The 18637-nt window shown below is 29.9% G+C and overlaps 1 protein-coding gene across 3 annotated transcripts in view; it reads left to right on the top strand.

The window, feature by feature from the left end:
* Positions 1-18637, top strand: part of LOC130448975 (protein spinster) — a 162176-nt gene that overhangs the window by 128132 nt on the left and 15407 nt on the right. For all 3 annotated transcript variants that reach the window (XM_056786607.1, XM_056786609.1, XM_056786608.1), the window contains exons 4-7: positions 9790-9993; positions 10230-10361; positions 12461-12722; positions 15715-15813. In XM_056786607.1, the coding sequence (XP_056642585.1) occupies positions 9790-9993; positions 10230-10361; positions 12461-12722; positions 15715-15813 (697 nt within the window). The remainder of the gene's footprint in view (positions 1-9789; positions 9994-10229; positions 10362-12460; positions 12723-15714; positions 15814-18637) is intronic.

The following is an 18637-nucleotide window of genomic DNA, read 5'->3' on the forward strand; positions in this document are numbered from 1 at the left end:
TTTTTTATGTGTAGAGAACTAAATTCAAAATATCTATTAGTATTTTATATGCCAAAATTATAAAAATCGATTTTTTGTATTAAAATAATATATTATAGCTAAAAAAGTATCTGGCAGCAGTGATTACTAGCTATTATTAAGATCGAAAAAGTAGACGTATAATGGGTAAATTATGAAAATGAAAGTTACTTATCTTTAACACCATCCGAAATTAGAGAAGCTGCTGAAGTTGTCTCACCAAATTTATTACCAAAAGAATCAAGGAAAAGTATATAATATGGCACATTAATTTTGAACTGGCAACTGGGATTATTAATAATAATAAATAAATATCATCCTCTCGTAACATTAGATACCCGATATTAGTGAAACTAGAAACATAGATTGTTTTGTTGATTATTATGGAGACATTATACAATCATAAGTTTCGAAAACTATGTACTGTGTTTAAAGACCAATAATTTAATAATGTAATGCGGAAAATTTTGCGAAAAAAACAACAAAAATATTTAGTCGTGGATAGAGTATAGTATTTTACTCGAGTATAATGAGTTATTATACACTCATAAATAATATATTATTTCGCGTTTACACAATAAGGGAGGGCTTAGTTAGTAGTAAGTCATACCACCACTTTTATATTGAGGGCAACAAAATAATTGGTCTAAAATATAATGAGTAGTTTCATTTACAGTGAATTTATAAAAATTATAACAATTGCTTTAGGATTTATAAATGTTTTGACAAATTCTCGAATTTAAATTTACTTATCAAGTCACTAGAACGTCTAAATTCTACAAACAATGTTATTTTTATCGGCCATATTTAGTGTTAACAAAATATATTATTCAAATTCAAACTAGTTTCAAACAAGTTAGATTTTTATATGTTCCCAGTAATACAGCTTGTTTTTTATGCGAGGACAATGTTAACATTTTTTTTGTGCACATATTAGGGCTTAAACAAGTGTGTGTAAAATTTTTTAAAAAAATACTAAACTTAATGTAGTTTCATACCCCTAAACTCAGTATATGTCTTCCTCACAGCACCTGTCGGGGCTAATCGTCTCTTTCATAAGGTTTTTATAAAGCTGATCCTGTTCCTGATTCCTTTTAAGAGCAAATGAAGAATTTTGTAAAACAATCGGATATGGAGAAAGCAGCCTTATTTTTCTAATAGGCAGGAACATATTTGCACATCAGTTTTAGGGTAGTATCCTCAGCTTTTACATTTCAACATAATCCTCTAGGAATATCCTACTGTAAACTAAATCTAATATTACAAATTACATTATTCGTCATCAAATTCCACATAATTATACGTTTCTTTCTTTCTCTGCTTTCAAAGAAATCTTCAATTGTTGCAATTGATAAATGACATTTGCGAGTTTATAGGATAGTTGCCAAATTGTCGACAAGAAGAATTTAGACAATCACATTCTTATAATGATCAAACCTCGCTACCTTCTTCGGATAGAATGGTCGTCATTTAATTGCGTTTTTGACAATGGCCCTAATGTATCGTTATTCTAGGTATCTAAGTAATGATAATATTCTCATATAATGTTAATTAATATATTACTTGATATTAACTAGAAGATGTTTCGAAATAAGCTGAGATAAATCAAATTTCAACTAATCAAAATAAATAATATTTTATTGTTTGTTTTGTTTTGCAATACTTTATCGTAGTAATAGAATTTGAAACTCGCGTGTTTGTGTTTTATTTCCACAGAAGTTATCGTAAAGAAATTTAGTATTTGTAAACATACACGTTTTATTATTGTCCTTTTAGAACAATCTAGAATCATAAGCGGAGTATAAATTTTTTCTTGCTCGGATATACTTAGAAATAAATGAATTTCATTGAGCAGCTCATTTTTGTGAAAATATTACAATATAGTCGCTAGAGGCAATTCGAATTGATTAATTTTGATGTTGAAATTTGTATATCGCTGTAATTTATAGAATTTTATGAAGCTCCAAATTATATGGAACAATTTCATTCGTATAATTATGGATTTGAATCAACTTTGTTCTGCTCTATTTAAAGTACAAATAATCGATTTGTAATAATGAACATTTTTGAGAAAAAGTAAAATGAATAATTTATTTTTTTTATATTCTAAAATATCCGATTTTACTGTCTGGAAATTTGATTTCGATAGATTAAATTGAAACGAATTTATGGATCGTGATTCTTGTCCATAAGGCAATAGTTTTTAATTTTAAAAATAATACAAAAATAGTATTTTTTGAAAATCGTGAAAGAAGAAGGGAATAAGGGAAAAACAAATTCGAAGTTAGCCGTCAGCCTTTCAAAGGATAATTAAATCTGAATAAATTGGTTGAATAAGTTGATACGTTCACAGAATACGCACAACTGTACACTTTCACATGGTGTTAGCCGATGCTTCCGAAGTAGCTTACGCAATAACTTTTTTAATTCATAAATTCGACGAGTTAATAACATTTACTAGCTTGATGGTTATCTCAACAATAATTAAAAGATTTAAATCTGAAACTTAAAGTGTAGTAGTAAATCACACATTGACAGTATTGATTTATTTAATGAAATCATTGCATTAAATTTGCATTTTGCAGAAAACCAGTCCAATGAACCACAAACCCTATTACAATATCTTTTTACCAATGAATTAATTTCAACATTCCTGAACACAGCAATAGCACTGAGAATTACTTACACTGCCAGTTTTAATTGTATCTGATAAAAAATCCTTTCCAATTGTCCAAACCTATTTAAGGTCAACAATACTCCAACAAAGGCAGAGTCATTTAACTATGGTTTCAATGGAATATAACATTTTAAACAGTTTTGAAATAAGAGTTAAGTTGTTTAGTAGATTTTTATACATAACCTTTTATATCTCCACATTGTTTATTAGTCTGTCAACGTTATTCAGATATGACCTCATAATCGCTCTATGACGAGCATCAATATCTAAAGTGTATGAAGTTTAGTTATATGTAGAAAACATATTTAACAATATTTTAGAAAGGGGCTTATTAACTTTCATCAAGATGTAAAGAAGAAAATCGAAGCAAAATTTAAGAAGCCAATCACTGGATTCATCAAAATCTACGGGTGACAGTAGAACCGATACCCTTTTCAGTTTGAAAAATGGTATATCTCTTTAGCTCTCCGTTTTGAAGGAAGAGCCAAACCGTTCTGTACTTAGACTCAATCTACTTGGAGATTAATGAGAAGTACTTACTAATATTCTTATAACAGCCAGAAATTTTGCATCTTGGAAGTCTTTCCTGCCACTGGTGTTTCAAGGGTTTTTGATACACATGATCAAATACCCACAAAAGTGTTGTTCAGTGTTTAAGATAAGGTATAACATTTGATTACAATATTAATATTTTTCATTTATCATATCTTAACTATTCAGAAAAGATTTCCTATTATGTATCACATCGGCTTACTACGATAGAATATTACACATTTTCTCTCACACTAATCACTTTATTGTGTATTTGAGAGGAACTAAAAACCGATGAACTCTAAATTGTTACAAAAGTAAATTTACCTTCAGTCATGAAAACAATATCTTGATTATCAAAACATGCGTCAGCCAGTTTTTATTGTGAGTACAGGTATTCCAACTTATTGTTGAAGATTCCAAAAAACTTTTCACTTCCAAATCACTTTTCCCGCCATGAAACTTTTTTTGCCTTTATCGGAGAAGATTCGCCATTTGCAATCCACTATCTTGACTGTTTTTTAATTTCAGAGGTTTAGTGGTGGATCCAGATTCATCTACAGTTGTGAATCGATGTAAAAAACCTGACTAATTTTGCTTACACCGCGCTAATAGTGCATACGAAATGTTCATTCGAATACGCTTTTGGTCCAAAGTTAGCAAACCTAGCAATCAAACCCATGCAGTCAGTATATGGCAAATACGTTCTTTTGATATGCCGATAGCCTCTTCTATCAAACAACTCTTGTAAAACACTGAATTTATGTATATCTAGTACCTCTACAGATATATCCCGAACCTTGGCAGTGTTTAATTCTATTTATTTTATTTCTCTTCTCTAATATTAACAATATAAAAATAATTTAGATTTACCGTATTGTTCATTAAATATTGCTTGCATATTGTATTGTTTTTTTTTATTTATACTGGTGGGGTATATATAAACACTTTCTATTACTTATTTAATTTATTTAAACACTAACACAAGACTTAACTAGCTTATAAAATAATTAATTATTCACTAATACTTTCTATTTTGTTACATTCACTATGACTATTTATTACAAACTAACTAATTTCACCAATCAAACTCCTTTATAAAGCCAAAACGAATATCTCAAAAATTTTAGAAAATAAACAAACAAATGAAACAAAAAGACCTTCTTAGAAATTAGTTCTAAAAAAAAACAATATAAACAACTCGCCACTGTTTATAAAAAGCATATCAAACGCGAATTCCCAAATTTTAAAATCGGCTTCACGGCCTATGTCATGGACTTGTTCAGGTTTCATCACACCGTTGATAGCAATGTATTAACGTAATAAAAATTATGACACGAGTATATACAATAAAACAAATCCAAGCCATGAAAATCCTGTGCATTTTATCCTGAAATCGTTATACAGTGATATTAGGTTTGTTTTCACATATAATGAAATCATTCATTGACATTTCCTAATCCAATGTTGATGCACATGTATTTTTTGAATAGTTCTCATTTGGCATATACTAAATTCGAATTTCACTCTTCCCAATAATTTATCAAAGCTATTTCCTTCCTATTTTGTAATTTTCACATAATATCCTCTATTTGTTTGCCATTTGCTTGCAGTTGAGCTAAATATTCATTTTAAGATTTCAAAATAAGAGGCATTAAAATTGAACATTTTATAATCGTTAGATGAATCATTCATTTTACATTCTCTCAAAAATGTTCTTTACAAATTAATGATTTTTATTGTAAACAGAGCAGGGAAAAGTTTTATTAAATTATGGAGGGTAGAGAGAAGGAGCAATATCTCCTATGGGAGAAAAGATGGAAAAATGTCCAGGTGTATACGATAAATAATAAAAAAATTTCCAGAATGGTGGTGATGTAGACTAAGGGTATGGTATGAATGTAGCAATTGTAGGTGAATTGAAGTATGCTGAGTTAAAAAAATTAATATCATAGTTCATTATTGAAAATTTCTTATATTGTATAAAAGTGTGGAAAGTTGTCTAGGGCAGAAGTTGCCAAACTTTGGTTCTTCGTATACCACTTCCAAAATACTTATCATTAGTTTTAGATGATATATCTACATCATATTACCAACTCGTCAAAAAATCAGATCTATAGTCTATTTCAGAAAGGTATAGAGCAATAAAATGGGGAATTCCGTCCAGTTCGGCTTAATTTCGGTGTCGGCTATAGGTGTAGGTCTTGAAATATTGTGTAGGGATTACTTAGGTAGTATATTATACAGTTACGTTTTGCGTTTAACAGGTACCGTTTAACCTTCTATTAGTGCCTCTGCCTAATTCCAACCCTACTTCAGATTCGGCTTAACCATGCGCCGTAAGGGCAATGGTGCCTTAACCAAAATGTATAGACCTTTATAAGTATATTGGTTGAGTTTAACGCATCAGTATTTGCTGTTAAGCCGTAATTAGTGTTCACAGTATTATAAGATTAGTAATAAAATGGCGACATTTACATCAACGAAAAGATATTCCAATAATTTTCCACTATCAGTGAATGAAAAACTTATTATTTTAAATGTACACAATTGCATGAAATACGATTACCCTAAAATGTTCCCGGATGACTGGAGTTGGAAAGTCCACCGTTTTTAAATTATTGCGGGGGAGAAAGATAGCAGGCCAAGTGGAACCTCCCAAGAAAAGTCCAGGCAGACCAGTAAAAGTCCTTGATAAAGACACCCAAAGTGTTATTCAAAGAAAAGTTCACTCTTTATTTTAAAAAAGAAATACCCACCCTAGTATATTGAATTTGAAGATAATTTGATAAAAAAAGAACTATTAGCTATAGCAAATTTACACAAACATCGTTTTATGAAAAACGCCATGGAAGATATAGCAGAAAAACGTAACTGTGTTGCGCTCAACGCCATTTCATTGCGAACTAAATCCTATAGAACTTATATGGGCGCAAGTGAAAGGATTTGTAGCAAGACACAACACGACATTCAAAATGAAAGACGTTAAGCTACTGTTTGATCAAGCCATTAAGGAGGTGACACCAGAGAACTAGCGAAAAGTAGTCCAGTATGTCATTAAAGAATAGGAAAAAATGTGGGACCACCACTTTGGGAATTACTGGTCTAGGGCGTAAATAATATTTGACGCTTCCTTTAAAATTTACCTGATGCTAATGTGTCGCCTCCCTTATTTAATACATTTCGAGAAACAGTTTTCATATACAGAGATTATACTGGTTCAGCATAACCTCCATAATCAAATCCAAAATTATTTCTATCGCGCTTGCTTCTAAGAATTATCAAGCAAAATATTCAAATATTTTAGAATGTTGTTTCGATTAAAATATTAGGTATTAAACACATTGTATTAAAAGTGAATAGTAAACATAAAAAAATATTTCACGTGTCGCATTAGTTAAAAAGAAACGAAAAAAGATTTAAAAAATAAAAGTATTGAAATTTGTGATGGTAGATACAGGAACGGTTCTGTTAATATTATAGATAGATGAGAATAGCAATTCAATTGCTATCCATATAGCTCTTTGATTTGTATATACATATTGAAGTTATTTAATTAATACTATTTTTTTTCTTATTTCTATTTCTGTCACAAAACCTAGCCGGAAATGTTGACTAACAAAATTTTCATTTATTTATGGAAAGGCCTCTGTTCCGTTTATATATGTACCTAAAGTAACAAGTTAAACGTAATTCTTTGAAGTTTTAATTCCGGCTGTAAATTTTACGATTACTGACAAAAGTATTTATGTTTTAAAAAGCATTCAATACGTTTTTTGAATGAATTCAAACAAATACGTGTAAAATGTCCACAACCATAGCGATAAACAATTAATGGGCACTATTTGTTCATACATCTCTTTGTGTTGTACGTGAAATAGTCATTTTAAAAAAAATTAAATAAAACCCCCGTTAAATCACAAGTCGAAAACATTCGTTGCTAATATTAAAAATTAAGTTGGGTTTTGGAAAAATTTTTATAAATATTTTTCCTAATAAACAGTAAATTACTAATTGTTTGTCTAGCTCAAAAAGGTAAGAATAAATTTAGATTCTCAAGAAGTTTCGTTAGTTTTTGTGGTAACTAGATAGAAATTACATAGAAATATATTTTAAATTTACTTATTATTTTTTTACATTATTCATTTAATTTTAAATATCGTTCCAATTTATTTTTGTTATGTTTGCTTTAAAAATTAATATTGAAGCACAATTATTTGATAAAATACTAATTTCTAACGCAAGGAAACACCCTAACTCTATACCCAATAACAACATTCACAATATTTTTACCAGCTGAATTGTTACATATCTTTCGTCAAATTTTTATTTATTATTTGTCTCGATTTACTCACTGTTGTGTGACAATAAAAATAGAAAGAAAAAAATAGGTTGGACTGATTTTAGTAAGAATAATGAAATTTATACAGCAAAATTTTTATTTCTTTAAAATGCGCTAAAATAATAATCGATGGCTATTTCGTTTAAAACAGATAAATCATTTTTTTAAAGATTATAATTGCTATGTAGGCATCTAATCTGAATGGGTAGTTGTGTCCGAATCCTCAATAATACCTGGCACTGCTAAAAGGTTCATAACCGAATTTTCTATCAAACTAAGTAGGTAGGCTGACCATAATTCACTTGATAAGCATTCGATAATGCTCAGATTTTACTGTATTATTTTTGGGTTCAAGTTCACTAAAATAAACACAGGCATCTTGTGGTAAACTAAAAATGTACGAGGGTGTTTACATATACAAAAGCTATCTGCAATATAGGTGTCGCGATTACTTTATGCTGATTCAACGGCCAAAGTTTTCATTATTTCTGTTCACGTCGTTTTAGTGAACTTGATTGTGTTTAATTCAACTAACAATCTCCTACGTTGAACTCTTTGGTTTTATCCATACAAATATAAATAATTTGATTCCAATTGATCAAATTTCTCAATTCTGTATCTGTATCCTTGACGGCTAATCAATTTTATAAACGATAAATTAAGTAAGAGTTCACGTGGTTTTTATATGAATAGAAACAACAATTAATTGATAAATTCTCATCGATGATGTACGTTTTAATTACATCTTTACTTAGAATCTTGATTACAAACAATAGGCATCATTAATACAGCTCTATTCCCCAGATGATAAATTTGCTTAATTTAGACAAAGCGAAGAAAATGTTATATTCAACTATTCAAATAGAAAACGAAATACATTTCCAGTCGGTAATTTACTGAGAGAAATGTTATTATCCTGCAAAGAGGATGCTACACACCCAAATAAACACGATCTGTGTACATATACTGTCTATCATACTGTTTGATCTTTCGTAAGACTTTTACGTATTAATTCTTTATTACTTTAGTAGTGCATGTGTGACTTGAAATAAAAAAAGCGTTGAAAAAGATATATAACGTTCCTGATTAAACATTTTTTTTTGATTGTTGAAATATGAAAGAATTTACTGAGTTTACGTGTTACTAAAAGGAATAGTTATTTTTCAAATATTGTAAAATTCTAAATATATGCCAAATACCAATAAGAAATTTAATAAAACAATTGTGATTGTTGGAAATTGTTATGCCAAGAAGTTAATATAATTTCTAGCTTAAGCAGAATATTATAGTTTATATTAATTCTTATTCAAAATTATTCGAATACCACGATGCTATTTAATATGTATCAGGTGGTATTTTGAGCGGTGTTGTGCGTAACGTAAGGCAGTTTCCTTACCCTGCTAACGTTTTCTAGACTGTTGTTAATGTTAATTATTGCGAATTCAATTGTGTGTAAGATATGGTAATACTTGTTGTTCTATGTTAATAAATATGTAACTAATAACTGTTAATATAACTATATAATCACCGCTGGATGATATATTGTTTGTGTCATTTATATTCATAGTTGGTATAATCTTCTGAAATAATTATATCAGTAATAGCCATCGGTTGCTGGTGTTTGACTTATTCGTGTTTCTTCCGTAACACAGTCAGTTTTATTATTTGATAGCGAAATATCGTATAACTAAATACGAGGATATATTGAAAAATTCTTAGCCTACTATAGAACCAAACAAAATTTCTATGTCAAAATATTTTATCACTCAACATAGTCTCCTCTTAATTGGATACATTTATTACAGCGAACCTGAAACGTCTCTACTTTTTTGACGTCAAAGTTTGCACTGAAACTTCTAGTAAGTTATTGTTCGTTGTCTTGGTAACGCAATATTTTGTTTATGCATGGAACTGGTCTAGGCTAACTAGATGTCAATACATCCTCGGACCTATTGACTATCATTTAGCTACTTCTCATAATTTCAAATTTCTACTTTGCTAATGACACCTATAAACTACTCTCCAATTTTTGTATCATTCATTTTGAATTTTTCTGTCTTATTCCAAAATGATGCTAAATAAATAGATAATAATAAATAAAAAAACAACAATAATATTCCTAGAAAATCCCTTTTATTCTAATCCATATCTACTGTACTAAGGATTGAAAATTAATTTTTTACAACGAACATTTCAGGTTCTAATGTTTTTTATATTTTAGTGGTATGGGCTATATTATAGGCTCTGAAACTGCCGATCTACTGGGGCAATGGCAATGGGCACTACGTGTAACACCTGCCTTAGGGGTAGCAGCTGTTTTACTTATTTTATTTATACTGAATGATCCTGAAAGAGGCCAAAGCGAATGCAGTACTCATATGGAACCTACTCCTTGGTTAGAGGATCTCAAGGATATCGTTCGCAAGTAAGATATTTTTTACTCTAATCTGGTTTGAAAAAGTTAAAGAAGTGCCTAATTAAACAAGCATTTATTTTTAACTAGTATATATCAATTACGAATAGTTATTATTAAAAATTTCATAGGAGCGAGGAGGTTAGTTAAGTATCACACTAAACATGTAGGTATTGTATGCTTTCCGCTATCTTTGCAAATACGAGGCCGGGCGTTAGCTTAATAAGATTCACTTCTTTTTATTTCAGCCGAAGTTTCATGTACTCTACAGCTGGATTCACTTGTGTAGCCTTTGTAGCAGGTGCATTATCTTGGTGGGGTCCATTGTTTATTGAAAAAGGCTTAAAACTACAGTCTAATACGGATGTTGATTCTGACAAGTAAGTAGTTTACATAATATATTTAAATAATAATATTGAGATTATATCTAGCACATACATAATTATTTATCGAACAACAGAGTATTTTGCTTGTGAAGCTTAGAGATAAACATTTACTAGTATAGTGTCCATTATATTTAATTGAAAGGGAGAATCACAATATAAGAAAAGACTTATCATGTTATTGTGTTTAAAACGTTGCCAAAGAAAGACATTAAAATAGCAATAGGCGATTTGAATGCAAAAATAGGCAAAGAGGTAATATATATTCCAGTAATAGGAAAATATAGCATGCACGAGGAAACAAACGCCAACAGAAAAAGACTAGTTAATTTTGCAAATAAGATGGGACTCGAAATCACCAGCACGAAGCTCGAACACAAAGAAACATATAGATCCAAGCAGGAACTATTCTAATAAAATAGATCATTTCTTGATAGACCACAGACTATTAATGAAAATAGTAGATGTAAGAACCTACAGAGGAGCACATGCGGACTGCGACCATTTTTTAGTAACTGCAAAAATAGCACTTAACAGTAAATAAAAAAAGAAAAATCAAAATATCGGACGAAAAAGAAAATTACAGGTGGGAAAACTTATAGATAATAAAACAACAAAGAAAAAATATGAAGAAGAACTGGAGAGAGCTCTAGTAGAACAACAGAGCTATAATAATAATTAAAACCATAAAGAAAACAGCATGTAAAATAATACCACAAAAAATGAAACAGGAAAAAAGGAACGAATGGTTCGATGCCAAATATAAAGAAGAAATTGAGAAAAGGAAAAGAACAAACAGAAAATTTTACAGACCGAAACAGAGAAAGATAAAAAACTGTATGAAGAGCAAAGAAGAACAACGAAGCAGACGTGTAGAGCAAAGTAACGCAAAGGGATGGAGAGCAGAATTAGATAAAGAAATGAAGAATTTCTATAAAGAAATAAAGTAGAACATCGGGCAAGCTGAGCAACGCACTATTTATATAAAAAATAAAAAAAATGGGATGAGCATTTCAAAGAAACATTAAACGCAGAAAACGAAAATGGACAATGGAAGGAGTTTTCAATCCAAAACTGGAATAATATCGAAAATATATTGTCACCAATAAAGGAGGAAATAGAATAGAAATATTTCAGGGGCTAAAAATGGCAAGTCCCCGAGAGAGGACGAAATAGAGCCAGACTTAATCAAGTTGGTAGAACTGCACTGAGAATATATCATTTAATAAGAAATATATGGGAATAAGAGTCAATACCGAAAATGTGGAAAATGGCAATAATGGTATCAATACACAAGAAAGGAAATATAAATGAATGCAGAAACTACAGTGGTATAGCATAAAGTCTTACGAAAATGACACTCGACATACAAAACCGAAGGTAAAGGCAAATCAAAGAATATCAAAATGTTTCCAGACCAACACAGGACTAAAACAGGGAGATCCTTTATCCACTACACTGTTCAATATAGTATTAGAATAGATAGTACGCGATATCGATTTGAACAGAACTGGGACACTATCCTTTCAACATTGGAAAACGAGCTTAAGGAAATCTGCAGAGCCTTCATAGAAATGGCAGAGGCAGTAATTGAACAAAAGAAAAAAGCAATGAGAAGTTTGTGAATACAACGTAACGAAAAAACGGCAATAAAACGAGGAGTAAACAGATGGAAGCGCTGAACGTGATAATAAGATCCCAAAAAATCTCCAGAAAGGTATAGCTACATCTTTACAAAACTTAATTTAATTTAATTTAATATATATATATATATATATATATATATATATATATATATATATATATATATATATATATATATATATATATATATATATATATATATATATATAATTGTTCGGATGCAGGCATCTACAAACAAGTTCCCAATATAAGATGGATCAGCAAAGAACAATTTTTTTTATTTGCTAAGAATTTGAAAATTTTTTCTTTATTTCAATAATTTTTAATATTGCTATGAATGTGTAATTTGACTGGAAAGATAATCTTCTTATTATTTTTGTAAAATTAATTTATCCAAAATTGAAATGCATTATTTTCAATAATTAACCAAATTCTCTCAATTATGTTTCTAGCGTACCATTCAAATTTGGCGTCATATCAATGTTAGCAGGTCTTTTGGGTGTACCTTTTGGCAGTTATGTTGCACAAAAATTGCGTGGCAGGTATCGACGGATCGACGCCAATATTTGCGCATTTGGTTTATTGACATCTGCTCCTCTGGTATTCCTGGTCTGCGTAACCGCCAAGTACAATGTTTCATTATGTTTCACACTCGTTTTTTTTGCCGAATTTTTCTTCAACCTCACTTGGTCTATTATCGCAGACATACTTTTGGTAAGGATTAAGGTTATATGTATTTATATAAAGTAGTTATTGATATGAATATCATGAATGAATTTAATTAAACTATCTATATAGCATGTTATAAAGTAAAGTAATGAAAATGTGTTCATATAACATTACCACTATTTCGATTTCTGGAGGATTTTTGAAAACATGTTAAACAAAAGGTGCACTGTACTCCAAAATAACACAAGAGTGGAGACTATACCACAATAAGAATTTTAAATTGATAGTCCGTTGTATCAAAAAGATTATTTGTTGTGACAAATAATTCAACTTAAAAAAATTGTTAAATTGTTTGTTATTTTTATAATAATGACTTGGGAATAGAGTACTTTCTAGATTATGAAATGAATATGAAGAAATTTCTGTCCTTTGTTAATTTCTTGGGGAATGATCAGGTATTTATTGCCAAGAATAATATCTTGCATTTCAAGTTTTACAATATCTTTTTGATGATTCAAAATATTTGCAATTTTTTTTATTTTCTATCAACTTCACAAAACTTTTTATATTGTGCTTAAGAAATATAGAAATAAGAAATATTTCCTGGGGTTTCTGTAGTTTACACAACGATAACTATGTTTTTTTTTAATATTATAAACTCTACATTTCTTGTTCAGCAATTTGTTTAAACAGGAATTACTGGTTTCAGCAGTAGCATGAACGTTTATTTTGCAGGATATCATTAATTGTCTCTTCCAATCACCATTTCTTATTTCCAATAATTTTGAACACTACCATATTTTTCAAATTCTTGGGTAACCCAACTAATACTGAGTCCCAAAATACCATATCAATAGCTGTATTTTCTCGACTTTTGTGTATATTTCTTTAAACAACATTTTCCCGGATATGACACAAAAGTAAATGAACAACAAAGGGAGACAAAGACATATCGTCATTAATACCATAAGTTAAACTAGAAGTAGACTGGCAGTAGGTTGGTTGAAGATTTTATTTTTTATATTTCACATTTTAATACCTGATTTAATATTATTTCAGTAAAATTTTAGTAATGTTTTGCATAAATATAGAAATATTAGGTCAGCTTGGCGTTATAATAGGCTTTTATTCAACATAAACCCTGAAACCCCGAACCAAAGCAATAGATCCAATTATATGTGGTATCAGCTTACAAGTAACAGAACCTCTTATAGCTGTTATCAAGTATGAAATAACAGTTTATCCCACTATGTACTTTATTTTACTACTTGTGGCAACAATTGGCATGAACATTAATTGAGTCATATTACTGATATATCATCGGTAAGACTCCTTGTGAAATATAATATTATTTTATTTTTACTTCCTTAATAACTTTCAGCTGATCTAAGTTTGTTATCAATTTATTTGGAAGTGAATAAATTTTAAATAGAGGAGACACTCTCATCAAGTGCTCTTTAATTGAAAATACTGAATTACTAAACGTCTATACCATATATCCAAATTAGTTCACTTTCTGAACATATTTTGAATGTATTTTACTTCAGAAACAACTACTCATGATACCCTGAAAATGATTGAACAACTCTTCGTCCGTAAAATTTTATACCTTATGCCAGTTTTTCACACATTTCTTCACAAAATGAATCATTTGATTTTCACTCAATTCTTTCTAGATTTGATTTAATCTTTCCCTTACCTCCTTCAGCTTATTAAATAGAATTTTCACTTGATCGCCTTTTTAGGATATTTTTATAGAATTCTATGAAATTGGTTTTAAATTGGTTCCAACTAGGGAATACATTCCATAGTATTAATTCCAATGTCTTCCAGGGAACTTCTCTTCGCCAATATACGAACCAGAAAGTGACAAGATATCTTGGAGTTACCTGTCAACTGTAATAGTTTCATTATTTATGGCTACTAGTTCCTTGTCTGGTATCATAGAAATACTTTACTAAACTATAGTGTTTGAGAAATTGCATTGAGTATAATGTTGGGTTAAATTGTCGAAATGCACGAATATGTCTACCATTATTGTACAAATAGGATCTGAATTCATCTGTGAAGAGCACATATACCTAATCAGCTTGGACCTATTTCATGTTCTCTGTTCGATTTTTATAAAATGAATAATGCCTTACCATACCAAAGTTATGTTATATCCTGTGGACAGTACGTTTTTTTATGCCACTTTCCTTCTCTAACTCTAGTAGTGTCACCACACTAACCAGTCGTTTCGAAAATTGTTCTTCACTGGTTAACATACGTTCTTGCTGTAACTTTCCTACCCACCGTGCCACTGTACAGTATGGCAAGGCATTATTTAAGGCTTCCTTTTATTCACTGTGACGGTCTTCGAATTTCTTCCTCAGGGAACGGCTATTTTGATGTAAGCACACTGCTTAACACAGGTTACTTCCATCTTGCACAAATTATTTCGATTTCAGGTCTCCTTTAATTGAAATTTCGTTTAAAACCATATAAAACATTGATGTTTCGACCTATTGCGGTCTTTATCAAAATATTTTGAAAATAATTATAAATTTCTATGTATCTAGGAATAACGTTGCTACTTGTTTTTAAAATATGCTAACTAAAGATGAAAAACATTTAATGTGTTTGAAAAATAGATTTTTATTTAGATATTCATGTTGTTGGTCACCTATTAATTGATGTGATTAAGCAAGTTGTCAATATCATATCAAATTCTGATAAAGACCAAAATATTTAGAAACGTCAAGTTTCTTATTACATACTGTGGTAACTTCATTTAATAATAATAAAAAAATTAATACTAGTAATTTACCAAATTACTCAATATTTGACTAATTTTAGTATGTTGTAGTTAAATTTACTTTGACCATATTGTGACAACATATACTTTCCATAATTTCAAAAAACATTCAACCGACACTACGTATCTCCATTGTATATCTAACTTTTTTGTATTTAACTCTTCAAATTATTTAAAATTAGTATAGTATAATGTAATATTTGTCATATTTATTATTAAAAATATAATAATATTTTTTAGTACGTTGTGTTACCTACAAGAAGATCTACAGCAGAAGGTTTTCAACTTCTATTTTCCCATGCTTTGGGCGATGCTGGTAGTCCATACTTAATAGGAGTGGTAAGATATGTTCAATTTAACATAAAATCTATTTCTAACATGTATGTGCACTTGTTAGAGTTAACACTCAATTTTCCCTTTTGTGGGCAAGCTAGAATTTATCATGAAGTAAAGTACTTATAGTAATACTGAAGTTTCTTCTGTCTTTAGTATTTTCATTGGAAGCTTATTTTTAAATATTTTCAACTTGTAAAATTATAATATTACATGAGCTTAAAAAATAATCGATTAGTTTAGAAGTAGACGTAATCTGCAAAAGTCGAGTAATAGTATTAAAAATAGTAATCAATTATTTTCAATTGCTCGAGTTTTATGCGTTACGATTCTTTAATAATTAGACCTATAGAAAGGAAATCATTTATTTTTTATTCCTATTGAAGGTATAATTATTGTAAGTAATTTGTAAAACATTGTTATCTCTCAATGGGCCAGCTATATTGGTGGTGTACGGTAGTGTTTTTTCTCATTTTTTATGTTCATATTTTGTCAAATTACTTAAAGAGAGGAGCGATTGGAATGATTGGAATAATCGGTTCTTTTCTATTGTCTTGATATTCTTTACTTATTGTTAATCATTACATGCAATGGTTGGGTTTTCTCCAGTTTTTTTCTTGTGAATTTCTTGTAGGCTGTTTCGTTTCCACGCCACGCGAGGTCAACAGCAGCTTTTATTGGCTGTACATACGTTTCTTGTATCTTCAGAAACCTATGTCTTCAAATGAGTCTATTTTCCGATTAAAATCTTGAAAATACTTTTCACATCGTTTCTTCTATATCAGTGCCACTAGCTCGTTTTATACTGAAATTCCAGTCTTTAAGAATTTCTGCCAAGTCCTCACTTCCTCCAGAAATTTAAAATTTTCTCTTCACAGAATGCTGTTTCCATTCGCATTCCTGCGTTTGCAGCCTATTTAGATACATTAAAGATCCAAATCTTTTTTATGGAGTCGAGTGTTTTATTTAAATAAAATATAATGTCACTTTTAGCGATAAATGTAAAGAAGCGAAAACTTAACGAATTGTCGTGTTTCTTTTGTGATAAAAAGGAGGGTTTAGGGAAAAATTCAAAACCACGAATGTTTATTAGTATTCAAAAAGCAGCAGATCACAAAAAGATGATATAAGTAAGAAAAATTGATAAGAAATTTTTAATTTGTAGCGGATCAAATTTTAAATACTGCCTGAAAAAATCAATATGATTTTTTCACAAAAATTGGCACTTGTGAACAATCAGCTCATTTATTTGCAGTGGAAGAAGGCTACCAAGAAATTCTGAAAATGCAGCAGGTAGACCTTCAAGTAAAATACCACATGACATACTTATATAGGCATTTGAGAAGCTGATTGATGAACTGAAACATCAAATAACATCTCACTCTTTTGAAGTGTCATTCTTGGCTAAGCGACTAGCCTAACACACTGAGGTAGAAGATTCAATTGTATAAAATCGCCTAACCATATCAAAGTGTCAAACAACTAAAAGAATTGGGAAACATTTGTACCCATCTTTTAAAAAAAAACTCAACGGCTGATAAACTTCAGTATGAGTTAATTTCCCAAAATATCGGTTTCAGCTTAAATTTATTGAAATCTATTCGCACATCATATGCTCTACCTTTACATCTATTAATAACTATTGATTGCACCTTCTATAAAAGGAAGGATGGACCAATAACGATTGTCAGAATAAAAAAGATTGATAATTATAAATTTTCTCTTTTATGATAAATTCCAATTTGCTTTTTGGAATTAAATAATTTTTTTTATTAATAATTATTGAGCAAGACTAGCTTTAAGTATCATTATTAAACAATCATTATAATGATACCAAAGCATGTATTCAGTCCATTTACTAGATGTCTAAGAGGGTGGGGTATAAAACAAAAATGGACCAATACAACTCCTGGCAACATTCAAAATCATAATCTGTATGTTAATAAATTCGTTAATTAATAAATGAGGGCGTGCTGGGGAGAATGTTTGGATACATCGATTTGTATTTTTAAATGCGCTTTTAAAATAAAACTGATAAAGGGTGTGTCATGTGATATTGGCCAATACGAATTTTTTTATTTTAAATGCAACTCCCTGGATATTATTTATTTTTTGGATTCTTCAGAAAATTTTAGATATAGTACAATGTACTATATCCATCTTCAACTGTTTCAGAAATATTACATGTTTCCAGATTTATTGCAAAAATTAACATTAAAAAAGATATTGAGAAAGTAAACAAAAACTATTCCAGCATTCCTTTTTAGTGATGTGAATTAAGGAACATACATAAAAAGTTTTATTTATTTTCATTTAAAACTTTTAGCCTTAGCAACTTGTCTGTCTGCATGGCAATAGTGATCAGTTTTAGTGATATTGTGGCTTCAATTTCGTTTACTATGATAATAATATCGTAAAAGTGGTTCATTTACAAGACGTGCACAAAATAATTATTCTACAAATGATTGGTTATGGAGATAATACCCGAACTCAAATAGAAGTTGCTTGCTTATACCACGACAAATTTCCAAATTTGCCGTCTATATCCCTAGGAACAATTTGAAAGATAGAACAGCAGTTTCGCGAAATTGGTCATGAAGACAGATAAAAAAGTAGCTGTCAATGAATAAGTGAGTTTCAAGCAAACCTACATACTTCTGGTATAAAGAGAAATGTAATGCATACCTATTAAATGATTCCCATGGTCAGGAAATCATGGAAGACGATTTCGATGGAAGAACATATTTTTGTGAACCAATGATGGCGGTGCTAGATAACAACGTTTGAAGATATTTTCTGATGAGAGCACATTTACACTTTACGGTCATGT

The sequence above is a fragment of the Diorhabda sublineata genome, chromosome 9 (assembly GCF_026230105.1).
Source record: "Diorhabda sublineata isolate icDioSubl1.1 chromosome 9, icDioSubl1.1, whole genome shotgun sequence".
In the NCBI taxonomy this organism is placed as follows: domain Eukaryota; kingdom Metazoa; phylum Arthropoda; class Insecta; order Coleoptera; family Chrysomelidae; genus Diorhabda; species Diorhabda sublineata.